This window comes from Echinops telfairi, unplaced genomic scaffold, assembly GCF_000313985.2.
Source record: "Echinops telfairi isolate 266 unplaced genomic scaffold, ASM31398v2 ScPeMD7_7475;HRSCAF=8513, whole genome shotgun sequence".
Lineage (NCBI taxonomy): Eukaryota > Metazoa > Chordata > Mammalia > Afrosoricida > Tenrecidae > Echinops > Echinops telfairi.
In genome coordinates, this window is record NW_022111379.1 from 3349878 (window position 1) to 3368087 (window position 18210).

Genomic DNA, 18210 nt, shown 5'->3' on the forward strand with positions numbered 1-18210 from the left:
TTCAAAATCTTCGATTATCTTTTAGTTCAATTTTCCCCACAAAAGGTGTGGAGTCCATGTATGTGTGTGTGTGTAAAGTGAAGGGTAAAGATTTCCCCTGTACCTTCTTCCTTTCCCCTACACTTACTTGAGAATATTGGAAGCTAATTTCATACCTCTAAAGTAGACTAGAGGATCTCTTCTGTTTAGTTGTCTCTTTAGTATCTTACTCTTAGGAAACATTTATGCAGCAAAGGAAGAAATTAAACCAAACAGCAAAAAGTTAACTTGAGGTTACAGAGACTTTGCAGGGAGCAGGAAAAACAATAACAACAGCAGCAGCAAATACTTATGTCCTCAAAGAGAAAAGAGAGGATAGATACTACATTCATGAGTGACAAGAACAAAATGTAAGGAATAAGAAGTATGTAACAAACATAAAGTGGCTCACAGAAATGTAAATGAAAGGGAAGGTTAGAAGATAGAGAATCAGTCAAGGAGAACCATTACCTTACTAACAAGCTAACACACTGCCATCAATTAAATTCTGACTCATAGTAATCCGGTATAGGGTTTCCAAGGCTGTGAATCTTTACAGAAGCAGATAGCCTCATCTTTCTCCCTGGAAATGGTTGGTGGATTTGAACTGCTGACCTTGTAGTTAGCAGTCCAAGATTTACTCAACAGTGCACCAGGGTTTGTTGGGGACCGTCGCTTTACAGGCAAAGTCTGAGCGGTGGAGAGGACACGGCACAGCCCTGAACTCTACCCTTCGTTACCTCTGGCATATTAATAGTTAAGGAGTTAATGTCAAGTCCTATGAGTTTGTTTTGTAGAGAACAGCCTGGTCACCGCAAGGGTTCCTTAATATCGCAATTTTAATAATAGGCATACAAAATGGTAAACTAAAAAAATATATTGTTTAGATCCTGGTAAGATAGTAAAAAGTTCTCAGAACCAAAGGACACACATTTCTAAATTAAAAGAGTTCATTGACGATCCATTGATGCAGCTAAAAAATTTTGTACTTTCCAAGCACTCTTTCTCATGGTGCTGCTGGAGGAAAACTCCCGCTAAAATAAGAGAAAACCAAGAAAGAGGACCAAGAAAGGCAGGGTTTTGAAAAAATCATTTTTGGGGGTCTCGTACAGCTCTTATCACAATCCATACTACATCCATCCATTGTGTCAAGTACATTTGTACATATGTTGCCATCGTCATTTTCAAAACATTTTCATTCCACTTGAGCCCTTTTATCAGCTCATCCCCCCACTCACGCACTCTCCCTCCCCCCCCCATGAACCCTTGATAATTTATAAAAAAAATTTTTTTTCATGTATTTGACTGCTGTCGCCTTTCATTCATTTTTCTGTTGTCTGCCCCCTGGGAGGGGTTTCTTACATAGATCATTGTGATTGGCTCCCCCTTTCAGCCCCCATCTTCCCCTTCCTCTTCCCCTCCTGGTATTGCTACGCTCATTATTGGCCCTGAGGGGGTTATCTGTCCTGGATTCCCTTTGTTTCCAGCTCTTATCTGTTCCAGTGTACATGCTCTGGTCTAGCCAGATTTGTAAGGTAGAATTGGGGTCATGATAGTGGGGAGGAGGGAAGCATTAAAGAACTAGAGCAGCGGTTTTCAACCTGTGGGTTGCGACCGCTTTGGGGGTCAAACGACCCTTTCATAGGGATTGCTGGATTCATAACAGTAGCAAACTTAAAGTTATGAAGTAGCAACAAAAATAATTGTATGGTTGGGGGTGGTCACCACAACCTGAGGCACTGTATTAAAGGGTCCCGCTATTAGGAAGGCTGAGAACCACTGAACTAGAGGAAACGTGTGTTTCATAGGCCTTGCACTGCATCCTGACTGGGTCATCTCTTCTATGTGATCCTTCTGTGAGGGGATGTGCAATTGTCTATAGATGGACTTTGGGTCTCCAATTGAGCTCCCCCTCATTCACATGGATAAGGTTTTTTGTCTGGGTCTTTGTGCCTGGTTACCTGATCCCATCAATACCTCATGATCACACAGGCTGGTGTGCTTCTTCCATGTGGGCTTTGCTGCTTCTCAGCTAGATGGCCGCTTGTTTATCTTCACGCCTTTAAGACCCCAGATGCTGTATCTTTTGATAGCTGGGTACCATCAACTTTCTTCACCACATTTACTTATGCACCCATTTTGTCTTCAGTGATCCTGTCAGGGAAGGTAAGCATCACAATGTCGGGTTATTAGAACAAAGTGTTCTTGCATGGAGGGAGTACTTGAGTACTTACCCCAATGTCTGTTCACTACCTTAATACTTAACAGATAAATATATGTACCTAGATCTATTTCCTTATCATTATATATAAATATATTTACTTATGTACATGCCTGTATTTAGACCTCTATAAATATCCTTTGCCTCCTAGTTTTTTTCACTCTTTCCTTTTGTTCCCCCTATCATGTTCAGCCATCATTCAGGTTTCAGTAATTCCTCTCAGCTATACTGCCCTTGATCAAGCCCCACCAGGCATCCTCACCATCTATTTTAGATCACTTGTTGTTCCCTATGACAAGGTGATTTTAGGATAAGTTAAAAGTGAACCCACAATGATGGTTGTAAACCAAGCCCAGAGTTCAGGCATTCCAAATTACAATAGGATGAGAGTTATGTCTCCAAGGTGCATAGCTTTACCTGATCTATTTGAGTATATTGAAAGGAAAGTCAGACATCTGGCATTGAGTTTGCAGATGAACTAACAATTTAACTGAACAGTCGGCTGTTCACATACCAACCCAGAGGCACCTACCTCAAAAGTAGGTCCTGGCATGATGAACTGCTTCAGAAAGATTACAATCTTGAAAATCTTCTGGAGCAGTTCTACTCTGCACATATGCGTGGCCATTATGAATTGGAATGGCAACAGCCAACAACAACAACAACACAGAAAGCTAAGCAAATGCAAAACAATACAGTTATTAACTATAAGAAAAGCAAAGTCTCAAGAGCAATCATGGGGTGCGTTTGACTTAGTTGTGGATATTATGTATAGTCATTGTAATAATGTAAATAACAAGTAAAACTAATGGTAGAAGACCGATGAAAGGAGTTGTAATAGAACTAAACCATTATCTTTACTAACAGGAAGTCAGTAGATACAGGCATACCCTGTTGTATTGTACTTCGTTTTATTTAACTTTGCAGGTACTGTTTTACAAATTAAAGGTTTGTGGCAACCCTGCATCAACAAGCAAGTCTACCAGTGCCGTTGTCCAACAGCATGTGCTCACTTTGTGTCTCTGTGTCACATTTTGGTTATTCTCACAATATTTTAAACTTTCATAAGGCTATCTCTTAATTGACTACAGCACAATAAAGATCATTTCTGTATGTACTGAGAAACCAAAAAGTTCATGTGCCTTGCTTTGGTAGTACTTTATTACAGTGGTCAGGAACCTAACCTGCAAAATCATTTTGATATGCCTGTACTTAAAAGGAGAAATTAAGAAATAACTGTACAGGCTTGCTATTTAGAATATAGTGGGGAAAAACCAGAAGAAACTTTTTTTGAGTTGAAAGTTGTTGCCTCAGGGGGGGAAACTTGGGGTTGGGTAAGTTTTCTTGCAAGAATATTTCGCTTTAAACTGCATATCTGATTTAAAATTTTTAATTTGAAAAAGATGGACTCTTTAATCACAGAATGCTCTTTTGTACAGAATATATGTAATTTACAGTCATTCTAAATCTGCTAGGGTTCTGAGAACTATCATTTTAGCCTGTAGAGTCAGCAGAATGGGATGGAATTTTGGCTGCTGAGGTGGTAATAATTTATAATAGTCTGGTGGCTGATGTTATCCTTAGTTGTAAATATTCATTTCGTTGTCGTGCTAACAAATGGGGATTTTAAAACATGACAGATTAAAATATATTACATTTCAGTATCTCAGATGTACTTAAGTGTTTAGTTTTCCTCTGTGTTGTCAACACTTGACATTGAGAATTGACTGCACCATCCATGCTTTTCTGCAGCTATTCAGTTGAGTGATGCTTCCGATGTTTTAATATTTCCTACCCACTTCTTTTATTTGGCTTTTAAAATACTGAATGCTTATTATAGCCCTTAAGAAGAACAGGTGCTCTGATAATAGCAAAGATACCACCTGATATTTCACTGTACCTGATTATAAGGTGCAATGATTCATTTGAATCCAAATGCATTTTGTTTTTTTAACCACCAATTTTTTAAGCCAAGATGTTGAAGCTTGAAATGGAGATTAAATGCTAAATAAATTAATCTTCTAATAAATAGGTTTTTATTTTTCCAAGTTTATTTTCTGTATATGGCATCAGAGTACAAAAGCAGATTTGGAGTAAAACTAGTTGGGTGACATTCAAGTGTCTTAACCTCCCTAAACCTCAATATTCTCATCTGCAAAATGAGTATAATATTTGCTTTGTAACAGTGACAATTAATGACGCATTCTAGTAAGAACAAAACAAAAATTACAAACCCTGGTTTGCTCATAGCAATTACTGTTTGAATACCTACTGAATACTAAGTATTATTTTTGCTACTTGCTTTCGGTGTCTTTTCAAAGACAGTTACAAACACAATGGAGGGCTTTCTCAGGTTTATAGTTATGCATTAATGTTTTCCTTTTGACCATCAAGTAACAAACCTTATTTTATGTCACTGTTTTTAAACAAAAGTAGAACCCTATTTATGCATTTCAATCCTTCTATCCAAAGAGCCCTAGTGGCATTGTTGGGTAAGCATTGGACTGCTAGCTACAAGGTTGGTGGTTCAAACTCACCAGTTACTCTTAGGGGAAAAGATGAGGCTATCTGTTCTCATAAATATTTTCAGTCCTTGAAAGATTTTCAGCCTTGGGAACACTATGCAGGGTCACTGTGAGTCAGAGCGAACTTGTTGGCAGGGGGTTTCAACTTAAATTTATTTTTAATCACTGATTTTCAAAGTGTTATTTCTTTAAAGGCAAAAGCTTATTTTTACTATGCAAATGTTCTGTTCCTTATAAAACAGGCAGCGTAAAATATTTCAAATGGTTTTGTGATCTTAGACACTTTGAGTAAGGATAAACATTTTGCTGGCATTATAGTTAGTAATTATTTAATTTCAGATAGTATTTTTAGGACTTGGGGAGTCATTTGTTTTTAAATTCTACATTATTTCATGTTTTCTATAAAGAAGCATCTGTTTTCATTATAGATTCCATCACTAACCTTTCTCCTGGTATGCCTTTCTTGTTAATTTGATCATTCAGTGGTTCACTGACTGTCTAGGTTTTTGTGCTTTTATTGTTGTCAGGCTGTACTCTTAGATTCTGAGGATAACATGATCCTGATGTGCCCCAAAGAGCCTCAATCTGGTCATGGGATCACTTGTTTAAACAAAAATTATAATGCAGTAAGATAAGTACTGAAATAAAATATGTCATTATTTTAATCTGACCTATTGGGCAAAGGCTGACAAAAGCCAAACCTTGAGGAAACAGCTTCCCAGATCCAAGTGGTAGGGAAAGAACTCATATTTGTAGGATTAAGCCTGAGGTTTATTCCAACTCATAATAACCTCCTGTGTTTGATTAACCAGCTGTTACTGCATAAAGAGCTTTAATCTATTTTTTGCTCATGATGTTTGTTTTGCCACGTGCATAGAACTAGAAGGTTGAATTGTCAGAGTAAGGGACAGTGTAAGTAGTGTGTGCAGTAATAGTTGGTTAATCCAACACTTGGGGTCCTTATTACTAGGGATCTGCTCAGGCTTTAATACAGCAAATAAGTGAGCTTACGTGTTTCTGTCCCAACACTGAGTCATGGCAGAGGTGGTGAAGTCTTTGGGGGTAAGCCGGTTTCTTCTTTGGGGATTCTGTTTTACTCCACTTTAGAGTGGGAGTCCTGATACATAGTATCTTGATATACAGTGAGTACAGCTTAAGTTCTACCATTTTTCAGAGTTGTGGAGACTGTAATACTCAATAGGCACCCTGGTAGTGTAGCGGATATTTGTTGGGCTGCTCATTGCAGGGTCAGCAGACAGGGGCAACTTTCCACTCTGTTAAAGAGTTACAGTGGTTTTACCCTGTCCTTTGGGGTCACTGAGAGTCGGCGTCTCCTCGATGGAATTGAGAGGGAGAGAGACAGAGACAGACTTGATAATGTTACTTATATGTGGCCTACTAGTGTTTGAAGTGAGACACTTCATGTGTGTTTATATATACTTTGGATTTCCCCCCAAGAAAACAAAATACTCTTGAAGGCATATTATCTTTTACCATCACTTAACACTTTCCTAGAGACTCAGTAAGTGCTTGATAAATATTTGACTGTTTCATCGGGGAGAAAAATGGTACAAAGTACTTTTATCTTATATCCGTTTAAAATTCTCCATGAAAATCAGTGCACTGATGAATATAAAGTTTTAATTTTCTTTGGTTATTTATGTTACTAATCAGATTTTAAGTTTGAAAAAACTAAGATTGATGGTTAATGAGCTACAAACAAAAGGATTATAATAAAGTGTTGTTTAGTATTATAAATTATATTGTTGGAATACTAATTTTTTACATTTTGTTTTGTCCCTAAGCAAATGGTTATGAGCCTTAGAGTTTCTGAACTCCAAGTATTGTTGGGCTACGCTGGGAGAAACAAGCACGGACGCAAACACGAACTTCTCACAAAAGCCCTGCATTTGCTAAAGGCTGGCTGTAGTCCTGCTGTCCAAATGAAAATTAAAGAACTGTATAGACGGCGATTCCCCCAGAAAATCATGACACCTGCGGACTTGTCCATCCCCAACGTACATTCAAGTCCTATGCCAGCAACTTTGTCTCCATCAACCATTCCACAACTCACGTATGATGGTCATCCTGCATCCTCACCGTTACTCCCTGTTTCTCTTCTGGGACCTAAACATGAACTGGAACTCCCACATCTTACATCAGCTCTTCACCCAGTCCATCCGGATATAAAACTGCAAAAACTGCCATTTTATGATTTGCTGGATGAATTGATAAAACCCACCAGTCTAGGTAAGGTTTTATATAATGCTCATTTGGTTACTTTGGGCAGGGTGGGATACATTTTCATTTTAGACTTTTAAATTTGATCCAGTTTATTATTCACAGTGAAATTTATGTTTGATGTAGATAAAATGAAATCTATACAAACTATCTTTAAGCCAAGGGAAAGTAAATGTAATCAAGTTTCTAGCAATGGTGCTGATGCAATATTAAGTATTAAAACGTGCTCAAGACTTAAAACTCTTAAAGTACAATGTTTTAGATTATTCATTTATTGATTAACATTTAAAAATAAATTTTATAAATTAAAGCCAAATAAATGACTACTAGCTTTTGAATTTAGTTCTTAATTTTCAGAGACTGATGACAGAGAGTTTCGGTTATTAGAATGTGTAAATTACTTAAATTATTTTGAAAGAAGATTTGTGAGGTATTTTAACTTCAAATGATTTTTCCCCTCAAGTATAAATGTATGATTATATGGGCATATGGTCATGGTTATATAATTTGAATACTTGATTGTGCATATTTTGTATTTGATTATAGTATTTGGCATATTAGAATATGATGTATTATTAACCAATTTGTAATTTCATGGCAATTACTATAATACTAGTTTATTTTAATGTAGATTATAACTGACCCCATTATGATCTTGAATGCCTTTGTGTAATATGTTTACAGTACTCATTCTCCATGCTGGTTTGTTGTTTACACCTGTGTGCTACAAACTGTGGCTGGCAGGCCAAATGTAACCTACAGTCTGTTTTTGTGTGGCTCTGTAATGATTTTAAGATGGTTGTTTAAAACAAAGAATATACAGCAGAGATGAGTATTCTTGCAAAGCCTAAAATATTTACTGTCTTGCTCATTCCAGAAAAAGTTTCCCAAACCTTATTACAAATAATGAAACATTTCAATTTGGGGAATTAGTGAGTGTTGAATTACTGAAATTTTGCTTTGAACTGGGAAGAATTTGTCTTTAATTATATTTAACTACACTCACCTGAGTAAGTGAAGACTTGTTGCTCGCTGCTGTTGAGTTGACCCCCTACTCAACAAGACCCCATGCACAGCAGAATCGGAGCATTACAGTTCACAGGGCTTGCATTGACTGACTTTGTTTCAGCACTGGATTGGCAGCCCTTTCTTTCAAGTCAGTGTTAGTCTGGAAGCTCTGACAAAAACTGTAGCATGATAGGAACATTCAGAATGACTACTGATAGTTGAGTGGTGGATGAGCTTGAGGGATATTGGCTGAGAATTAAATCTACCCAAATCTAATGCATGAAATGGGAAAATTCTGCAACTAAACTACATCACTCCTCTCAAGCAAGGATTATAAAAATCATGTTCAAGCAATATGAATCTCATTTCCTGTTGCTGTAACAAGAAAAGACAGCTAACACATTGAAAACAGTGAAAATGAAAATGCCCAAGTCTTTACTTAACAGTTTATTTATTTTCATCAATAAAAATATCAAGTCTAAAGTAATTAGAATGCAAACTGACACACATATTATTATATTGGATGGTAATTGGTTAATTTAAAACATTTAAAAATTATTATACTAAGTTGCTTTGTATATGTAGGTATTGATGCTTTGTATGTGTGTATAGTAGGTATTCATTTCTAATTGGCTGTACCACTTATCTTTTTACGGTTTCCTGCCTGCGTAACTATGATAGTTTATCATAGTTGATATTTTATATTGATATTGCTTTAGTACTTACAGGTACTTTATCCTTAAGAATTTTTAATATATTGGTAATAGATAAAATTATTTAATTTCTCTCAAAATGTAATTAGGAGCTTGTTAAGACTAAATTTTTAAATGTCTTATTACCATGACTATTTTTGAACTATAGGCAATACATTTTTCTATTTTTAATCTTTATTTCAAAACTGCTAGAAGAGCATCCATTGTCATCAAGCACATTTGTACATTTGTTGCCATCATCATTCTTAATACATTTTCTTTCTGCTTGAGCCCTGGTATCAGCTCCTCATCCCCCCCCCATTATCCCTTGATAACTTATAAATTATTATTTTTGTCATGTCTTATATTGTCTGACGTCTCCCTTCACCCACTTTTCTGTTGACCGTCCCCCAGGGAGAGGGTTATATGTAGATCCTTAACATCGGTTCCCCCTTTCTACCCCGCCTTCTCTCCACCCTCCCGGTATCGCCACTCTCACCACTGGTCCTGAATGGTTCATCTGTCCTGGATTCCGTGTTTCCAGTTCCTCTCTGTACCAGTGTACACCATCTGGTCTAGCCAGATAAAGTAGAATAGGGATCGTGATAGTGGGGGGGAAGAAGCATTAAAGAACTAGAGGAAAGTTGTATATTTCATTGTTGCTACACTGAACCCTGACTGGCTCGTCTCCTCCCCGACACCCTTCTGTAAGGGAATGTCTAGTTGCCTACAGATGGGCTTTGGCCCCACTCCGCACTCCCCCTCATTCACAATGATACGATTTTTTGTTCTTTGATGCCTGCTACCTCTTGATCACACAGGCTGGTGTGCTTCTTCCATGTGGCCTTTGTTGCTTCTGAGCTAGATGGCCACTTGTTTACCTTCAAGCCTTTAAGACCCCAGATGCTATATATCTTTTGATAGCCGGTACCATCAGCTTTCTTCACCGCATCACTGGGCTTTTTTGAGGGGTAGGGTGTGATGATTTAAAAGCGGTGTCACATACACACAAAAAATCATGAGGTTTTGTCTCCCCCCCGCCCCCCACTTTATTGTGGTAAAGAAACAGCCTTTATTAAATATTTTTAACTTTTATTTTGTAGTTTCTGAGAATATACACGGCAAACATAACACCAGCTCAACAATCTTTTACACATACAATTCAGTAGCATGTATTTCATTCTTAAAGTTGTGCAGCCATTCTCACCCTTGTCTTTTGAGGTGTTCCTCATGAACACAGACTATCTGACTCTTAAGTTTCCTGTCTAATCTTTCCAGTTGTTGTCAATTTGATGCCAAATACACAGATTTAAAAGTGCATAAATTTATCAGGGCAGATTATAAAAATATCAGTTAAGCCAAACTATATTGTTTGGTTTCAAGAACACCTCAGAAAATATTTTTGGCCTAAGGTTTAAAATTTATTTTAGGGCCATAGTTTCAGGGCTTCATTCAGCCTTTAAAGCTATAGAAAATAAGGAATCTGAGAACTTGAAATTCTGTTATTTATTTCTCCCTTTTGATCAGGATTATGCTATAGAATCCTTCAAAATATTCAGTAATTGTAACAAGGAATTTCTCATGAAATTGCTGTGATATAAAATCACATAGTGAATGGTAATATAGGTTGCTTTTGAAAGTTAAAGTGGTATGTATATAGATTTCTAATGTCTTATTTTTTTGAAACTAAACAACAAATACTTTGATTATGCATAAAAAGATCTCACCAGAAAATAACTTGTAGACTTTCTTGACTCAGTCAATATACTTGGGAAGGGAATGTTCAATGAATATAGAAAATACTTAAGGAAAATAGATTCTGAGCAATGTGCAAACTTTAGGATGAGTTATTTTGAAGCTCTGTTGGTTTTTATCGATACCATATATACTCGAGTATAAGCCAGGTTTTTCAGCACATTTTTAATGCAGTTTTTGTGGTAAAATTAGGTGTCTTGATGGATATTCGGGTCGGCTTGTGCTCGAGTATATATGGTACATTAATGTTATTAAAAGACTACTTTTTCTACTGTATTAAAGGAAGTAATTACTTAATCACATAATTTAGTTCCCTGAAGGGCTACTTTCGCCGATAGAACATTTATTTGTTTTGAATCCGGTAAGACCATGTTTTCTGAATTTAAATGGCATCCAGATTCTATTCTCTTTATTTCTAAAGACATACTACAATTAAATTGATCCTATTTGTGTTACAAACTCTTCAGAACTTAATTTTGACCTGGAGTCATTAGTTCTAGATTGCTAATTAGTCTATTCAGCTAATTACTCGAGATTGTGACATGTAAATTTAACTTCTATTTTTGCCATCCATTTTGTCCTCCTGCATTTGATTTAAAGAAATGCCAAGACACTTAGATTTAAGCGAAATGTTTTCATGCATGGCTCATGCTCCTAACTAAAAGTAATAGTTTAATAGTAACATTTTTTATGCAATCATTCTTAACCCATCCTTAAAGAAAATTTATTTCTTTAAACATAAGTAATTTTTGTTTATTTTGAAACCATAAAAAAAGAATCTTTTCATTTCCATAATTAGCTAGAAAAATTAAGAGATAAAGTAAAAGACAGTTGTAAAATAAACGTAATGAGTCATTATAAACTTTGCCCATCAGTGTTAAAATCCTATCCTAGGTTCTGCAGAATATTTGAAATGCTCTCATAAACTTTTCCATTAATATTTCTTAGTTTCTCCCTCACATTTATCCTTTCCCTCATGTACAGTCCATTTCTGGGGTGTTTTTACTCTCATAACATGTGATTGCCTTCATAGTTTCCAAAAGGGCAAGGACTCTGCAATATTCATCTGTCTATTCCTAAGAATAGCTGCTTGTGAAATTGTTACATTTAAGCTCACATTGAATACAATAGATCGACCCTTTTCCCAGATTCAACAAATTTCATTTGTTTTGCTATCCAAACATAACGTGGATACCATACTCTACCACCATAAATAGTGGCTTTCAGTGAGGAATGGAGTGGGAAAAGGGGCATTCCCTCAATTTGCACTCAATCTTTTAATTGATAACTTGGAATTTTACTGGACTTCATTAAAATTTTTTCTTAATCTTAATATCCCTTTAATGTTAGAATCCTTAGAAAATGCTTGCTGATTTTAGAGACAAGTTTGTAAAGTATTTTGGTTAGAAGAGGAGGCTTCTAAAAGTTCATGGAAAAAATGGAATTAACAGATAATGAACTATGTTCACAAACTTCCAAAGCACCCTTGTATTCTTTTAGTGCAGCGGTTCTCAACCTGTGGGTCGCGACCCCTTGGGGGGGAGTGTCAAAGGGGTTGCATAAGACCATCGGAAAACACATAAATATTTCACAACATATAATTACATATTTTGTGATTAATCACTATGCTTTAATTATGTTCAGTTTGTAACAATGAAAATATATGCTGCATATCAGATATTTACATTAAGATTCATAACAGCAAGATTACAGTTATGAAGTAGCAATGAAAATAATTTTATGGTTGGGGGTCACCACAACATGAAAGGGCCATGGCATTAGGAATCACTGTTGTAGTAAGTCAAGTCTCTCTCTCTCTCTCTCTCTCTCTCTCTCTCTCCCTAAAAAGGAAAAATAATAGAGGATTAAAATAACTTATTTGGATTTCCCTTGACTTGGATACATTTTTTAAAATAACAAAATGTAAAAATAGTGCTTTAAAACATTTAAAAATATATCACTCACTGCCCTCATTAATTGCTTTTATTAATAGCTTTAAATTATCTAAAGGCTTCTATGTAGAGAACAGCTTTGCATTTGAAGTCTGCATGTAAGTTTAGGGACTCATCTAGAGGTTTACTTTATATCTTATTTAAGCCAAATTATTCCTTCTAAGGAGTGCTTTCTTTTTAGATTAAGTTTATTAGGCAGTACAGTGAACCCTCGCCACTTCGCGCTTCGACTTCCACGGCTTCACTCTATCGCGGTTTTTGCGTAACAGCACATGCTCTGTCATTACTGCCACTGATTGGCTCATACTGTACACGCTTGATACCATAAATAATATAATAAATAATAAATGATAATTGTAACGTCCAAAATGTTTTACTGTATTTTCCCTTTTTCGTTGAATAAATTGGGTAATGCGAGTGTAATGGTGACTAAAGGGTGTTTTTCTATGCTCTAACTACGAAAATATTTGACTTACAAATAAGGAATCCTACTTCGCGGAATTTAATTTATCACGGTAGGGTCTAGAACCGATTAACCGCGATAAGCGAGGGTTCACTGTACATCTAAGTAAATTCCTATCATGTGTTTTTATGAATTAGGGCTTTCTCACTGATTGGTATGAGAAATAGTAATCACTGATTTAGAATATTCTTTCCAGTGTTCTCATTCAGTGTTTTTCTAGTTGGTTACTAATGATAGCATACTCCTTTACTCAGTGCCATTGGAACCAATTGATAAAGTGGTGGATGAACTTTATAACTTTATAACAGTATAAACTTCTTTCACATGAAACATACTATTGTATATTCACCTGCCAGTCTTTTGATGAAGATCAAGATGTTTCTTTGAGACTGACTTATTTCCAGCTTTAGATTCTTTAAAGCAGTGAAGTAGCTCTGAATTGATTTGGGACAGACAAGAATACCTCTTGAGGAAAACCAACAGCTTAGTATTGGGTTAGAATCTAGTATTTTGGAAAAATATGCTGACTTTGTAAAGCATTTCTTTATATAAATTTACAACTATTCTGGGCTTGGAAAGATAACATGAATAATTCATAGAAAAAGTTCAAATACATATATATATGCTTGAATTTTGCTTTATGCAAAAAAGCAGCAGATGCTCCAGCACTCCTAAATAGCTAAAATGATCGGCCCTATTTTGTGCAGGGGGACAAGCTTTCTGTTACATCTTAATAACATTGGTTACCAGGGTTTTCTGCCGAGGATTCCTCTGGCGTTGGATTATATTTCACAGTTTCCTTCTCCTCTCATTTTTTATAATTGAATTTTCCTTTCCCCACATGCCTAAACGCCAGGGCCTGGAGATCAGGTGATGCAAATTCAAGGACACAGAGTCTGATAAGTACTGGAAAGGGCATTCAAAGGTTTTGTGATTCACTCCTCTCTGCTTTTAGAAAATTTGCCTTCTAACTATTCAACACAATCTGTGTTCTTCTATACTTGAATTTTGGGAAACCAGAAGCACTAATTTTTCTGTAGGGAGATTTCTTCCCTAGAAATTTCACTTCCTAGTTTGGCAGCACTAGTTTCTGACCTTCAAAACGAAATGTAAGACTTACTTTCTAAATCTTACATTTCTCTGTATATAGTATTCTATGTTTTTAAATGGTGAGTTTAATTAATTAATTTTTTGTGTGAGTTTAATATATTTTTTAGTATTTGTACAGTTACCCAGAAGCCCTAAGGCATCCATTGGGTTTTTAATGAGTGGGTGTATGACTACATGAATGTAATTTTGGGGACTAAGAATGATAGTCTTTTTGTTGTTGTTAGAAAGGAATCTTGATCATCAGAATTGATTTTTTTTAATCCAAAATCCAACCACTCCATAATATTATAAAGTAAAATTTTTAATAGCTAAATTAATGAGCCAATCATTTAGGAGTCAGAAGAAATAAATGCAGTGTTATGGGAGACTTGCCTAGCTGTTGCTGTTGTGATCGGGCAAGTAGGATGGTAAACTAGAGGAATACCTTATTTTGCCAATATGGTTTTTATTTTTTTTAAGGTAATTTTATCGATCACTGTTAGAGTGATTGAAAGATGATTTTAAATCAGTCCCTGTCGTGAGCCATAGTACTTTTGTTGTTGACAGAACTAGTAGATGACCAACTAGCTTTGAAGGGAGATTACTGTATATACTCGAGTAGAAGCCAACCCAAAATTTCCAAACTAAAATTTTAAAAATAAAATTTCCGTTCAGCTTATACTCAAGTATATATGGTAGTTATTCTAGTTCTTTGGCACTAATGCTGGCTAAATTTATTAAAACCACAGTGTAAACAAACTTTAGATGTACCCTGGGCCAGGTGTTATACTGTGTAAGAACTGGAATAGGATATGTTGAGTGTTGTTATTAGAATTAAATCAGTTTAAAGTAAAACCAAAGGCTGAATTTTTAAATTAAGGGTTTTGTTTAAATAATTTGTGTATGTTTTTGATGATAGTCAAGTTCCTAAAATTTTCTAGGAACACTTCAGTGTTTATTTTTAAGCCATATTTCTGAATTAAAAATTATTTGTGCTCTTAAAATTTAGTATTTTAACAAAGTTAATGCTTATATTACATAAAATATGAATTTGCTAGTTGTGGCCAAATTGGCTCCTATGCATAGCAACTGTGTTACAACAGAATGAAATACTGCCTCATCCTGCACCATAGTCACTACGGTGTTACTATGCTTGAGCCCATTGTTGTGGCCACTCTGTCAGTCCCTCTTGTGTCTGTCTTCCTCTCTGTCAGTCTTTCTCTTTTTCACGGATCCTCCACTTTTCCAAGTATGATGTCTTTCTCAGGGACCGATCTCTCCTAATAACATGTTCAAAAAATGCAAGATAAAGTCTTGCTATCCTCCCAAGCATTTTATTTTATTTATTTATTTTGAAAATAATTTTATTAGGGGCTCATTCCACTCTTATCACAATCCATACCTACATCAATTGTGTAAAGCGCATTTGTACATTCATTGCCCTCATCATTCTCAAAACATTTCCTCTCCACTTAAGCCCCCGGCATTAGGTCCTCATTTTTCCCCTTCCTCCCCGCTCCCCCCTCCCTCGTGAGCCCTTGATAATGTATAAATTGTTATTTTGTCATATCTTGCCCTGTCCGACGTCTCCCTTCACCCACTTTTCTGTTGTCCGTCCCCCAGGGAGGAGGTCACATATAGCTCCTTGTAATTGGTTCCCTCTTTTCAACCCACCCTCCCTCTTCCCTCCCAGTATCGCCACTCACATCACTGGTCCTGAAGGGATCATCCGCCCTGGAATCCCTGTATTTCCAGTTCCTATCTGTACCAGTGTACATCTTCTGGTCTACCTAGACTTGCAAGGTATCATGATAGTGGGGGCAGGGAGGAAACATTTAGGAACTAGAGGAAAGTTGTATGTTTCATCGTTGCTACATCACACCCTAACTGGCTTGTCTCCTCCCCGAGACCCCTCTGCAAGGGGATCTCCAGTGGCCTACTAATGGGCTTTGGGTCTCCACTCTGCATTCCCCCCATCATTCACTATGGTAAGATTTTTTGTTCTGATGATGCCTTACACCTGATCCCTTCGACACCTCGTGGTTGCATAGGCTGGTGTGCTTCTTCCATGTGAGCTTTGTTGCTTCTGAGCTTGTATTTTTTAAATGTATTTTTCATCCTCCCTTTTAAGGAGCAGTCTTGTTGTACTTCTAAGATAGGTATGTACTTACTCTTTTCCAACATCAGAATCCAACAGCATCACATCTTTTGGTTGTCTTTATTTATTGATACCATGGCTGAGATTAGGGGCATTTTTGTCCTCAAAGTAACGTTTTTTGCCTTTTAAGACTTTAAACAGATCTTTTGCTGCAGATTTGCCCAATGCAATACAGCTTTTGATTTCTTGACTACTGCATATATGGATATTGATTATAGATCCAAGTAGAAAAGAATTATATTACTGATCTATAATATACTTAATTGCACTTCTTTGCATCGCCCCCTCCTCCATTTAAAATGTAGTTACCAGTTTATATTTATGAAAATTGATAAAATTACAAAGGAAATAGAGTTTGCTACATAAAAGTATACATTTTAGCAAATTTTTTTTTTTTTTTTAGCAATTGTTTTAAAGGCCAAAGTATAATTGTAAATACCAAAAGACAGAAGAAAAGAATGCCCAACTCATTTTAGGAAAGAATACTAACACCATATTAGAAAATTAATGAATAGGTCAAGTGCAACTAGGAAACATGAGAAGATATACTCAGTTTCACTATTAATGAAAATTTGAGGTAATATAGCTGAGATTTAAAGTTTGTCTACAGTGTTAAATGATCAGTATTGAGATTCATTAAAACATATATCCATTGCTGATAGCATTATAATTAATGTAGCTCTGTGGGAATTCAATTTGGCAATAGACACCTAGAGCTTAAAAATACTTTTTAATCTTAATTTTACATTTGGGAATCAACTCAAACCCCATAATATTCATTGCAGCATTATTTCTAGTAAACAAATTAGAAAGAAATATACAATAATCGGATAACATTGTATTGCATTGGGTAAATCTGCACATGGCCTCTTTAAAGCATGTGAAAAGCAAGGATATTTCTTTGAGGACTAAGGTGTGCCTGACCCAAGCCATGGTGTTTGCAATCACTTCATATGTATGTAAAAGTTAGACATTGAATAAGAAAACAAAAGAAGAATCGATATATTAGAGTTGTGGTGATGGTGAATATTAAAGTACCATGGACTGCCAAAGAACAAACAGATCTATCATGGAAGAAGTACAGCCAGAATGTTCCTGAGAAGCAAAATTATGAGACTTTGTCTCAACATAAGTATGTAGGGTCCCTATGAGTCAGAAAGACTTGATGGCACCTGGCAGCAGCAACAAGGAGTGCTGGTCGCACTCTTAGATAAACTTTGCACTGCTACGCACAATGTCTGTGATTACACTATCAGCTCCTCTGCAGGAGAAAGACGAGGCTGTCTGCTCCCTTAAAGAGTTAGGACCCATCAGTCTGTTGTACAACATGCTTTTGGGGGTAAGAAACAGTATACTAGAATGAAAAACCCACTCCCAAATAACTGATCCGGACTCAGGAGGAACCTATAGAGCAGTGGTTCTCAACCTGTGGGTCGTGACCCCTTTGGGGGTTGAATGGCCCTTTCACAGGGGTCACCCGATTCATATAACAGTAGCAAAATGACAGTTATGAAGTAACAATGAAAATAATGTTATGGTTGGGCGTCATCACAACATGAGGAACTCTATGAAAGGGTCTCAGCACTAGGAAGGTTGGGAACCACTGCTATAGAGGATTTCCAAGCTTGTAAATACTTTCAGGAGCAGACAGCTTCATCTTTCTCCCAAGTACTTGCTGGTAGGTTTGAGCAGCCTATCACACCAGGACTCTCTAAGACATGGGATAGACAACCAAAAATGGGTGCTTGTTGTGCCAGGCTGAATCGGAATGGACTTGATGGCAGTAAGTTGGGGTTTTTAGGGTTTAAAGCACTAGGCATTTTATGAGTTATTAAAATCTGTAAAGAACTTTGAAAGGTTAGATAGCTTAAATTTTATGAAAGGTAGCAGAGACTTGAAGATAATTGACAATGTAAGTGAAGAGGTCAAGATTTGAATATAAATTTGATTCCATAGACAGTTTTCCGAGCTATACATTAGAAGTAAAATTATTCACTAATAATATTGTAACATCTTTTGCTCTCATTTTTATCTAGAAAAATATCCCTGAATCTAAATAATGGCTAGACCAGAGGAGGTACACTGGTA

The 18210-nt window shown here is 36.3% G+C and overlaps 1 protein-coding gene across 2 annotated transcripts in view; it reads left to right on the forward strand.

The window, feature by feature from the left end:
- The window catches only part of PIAS1 (protein inhibitor of activated STAT 1), a 174308-nt gene that overhangs the window by 79376 nt on the left and 76722 nt on the right, over nt 1-18210 (forward strand). For both annotated transcript variants that reach the window (XM_045285723.1, XM_004711939.2), the window contains one exon: nt 6570-7014. In XM_045285723.1, the coding sequence (XP_045141658.1) occupies nt 6573-7014 (442 nt within the window). In that variant the 5' untranslated portion in view covers nt 6570-6572. The remainder of the gene's footprint in view (nt 1-6569; nt 7015-18210) is intronic.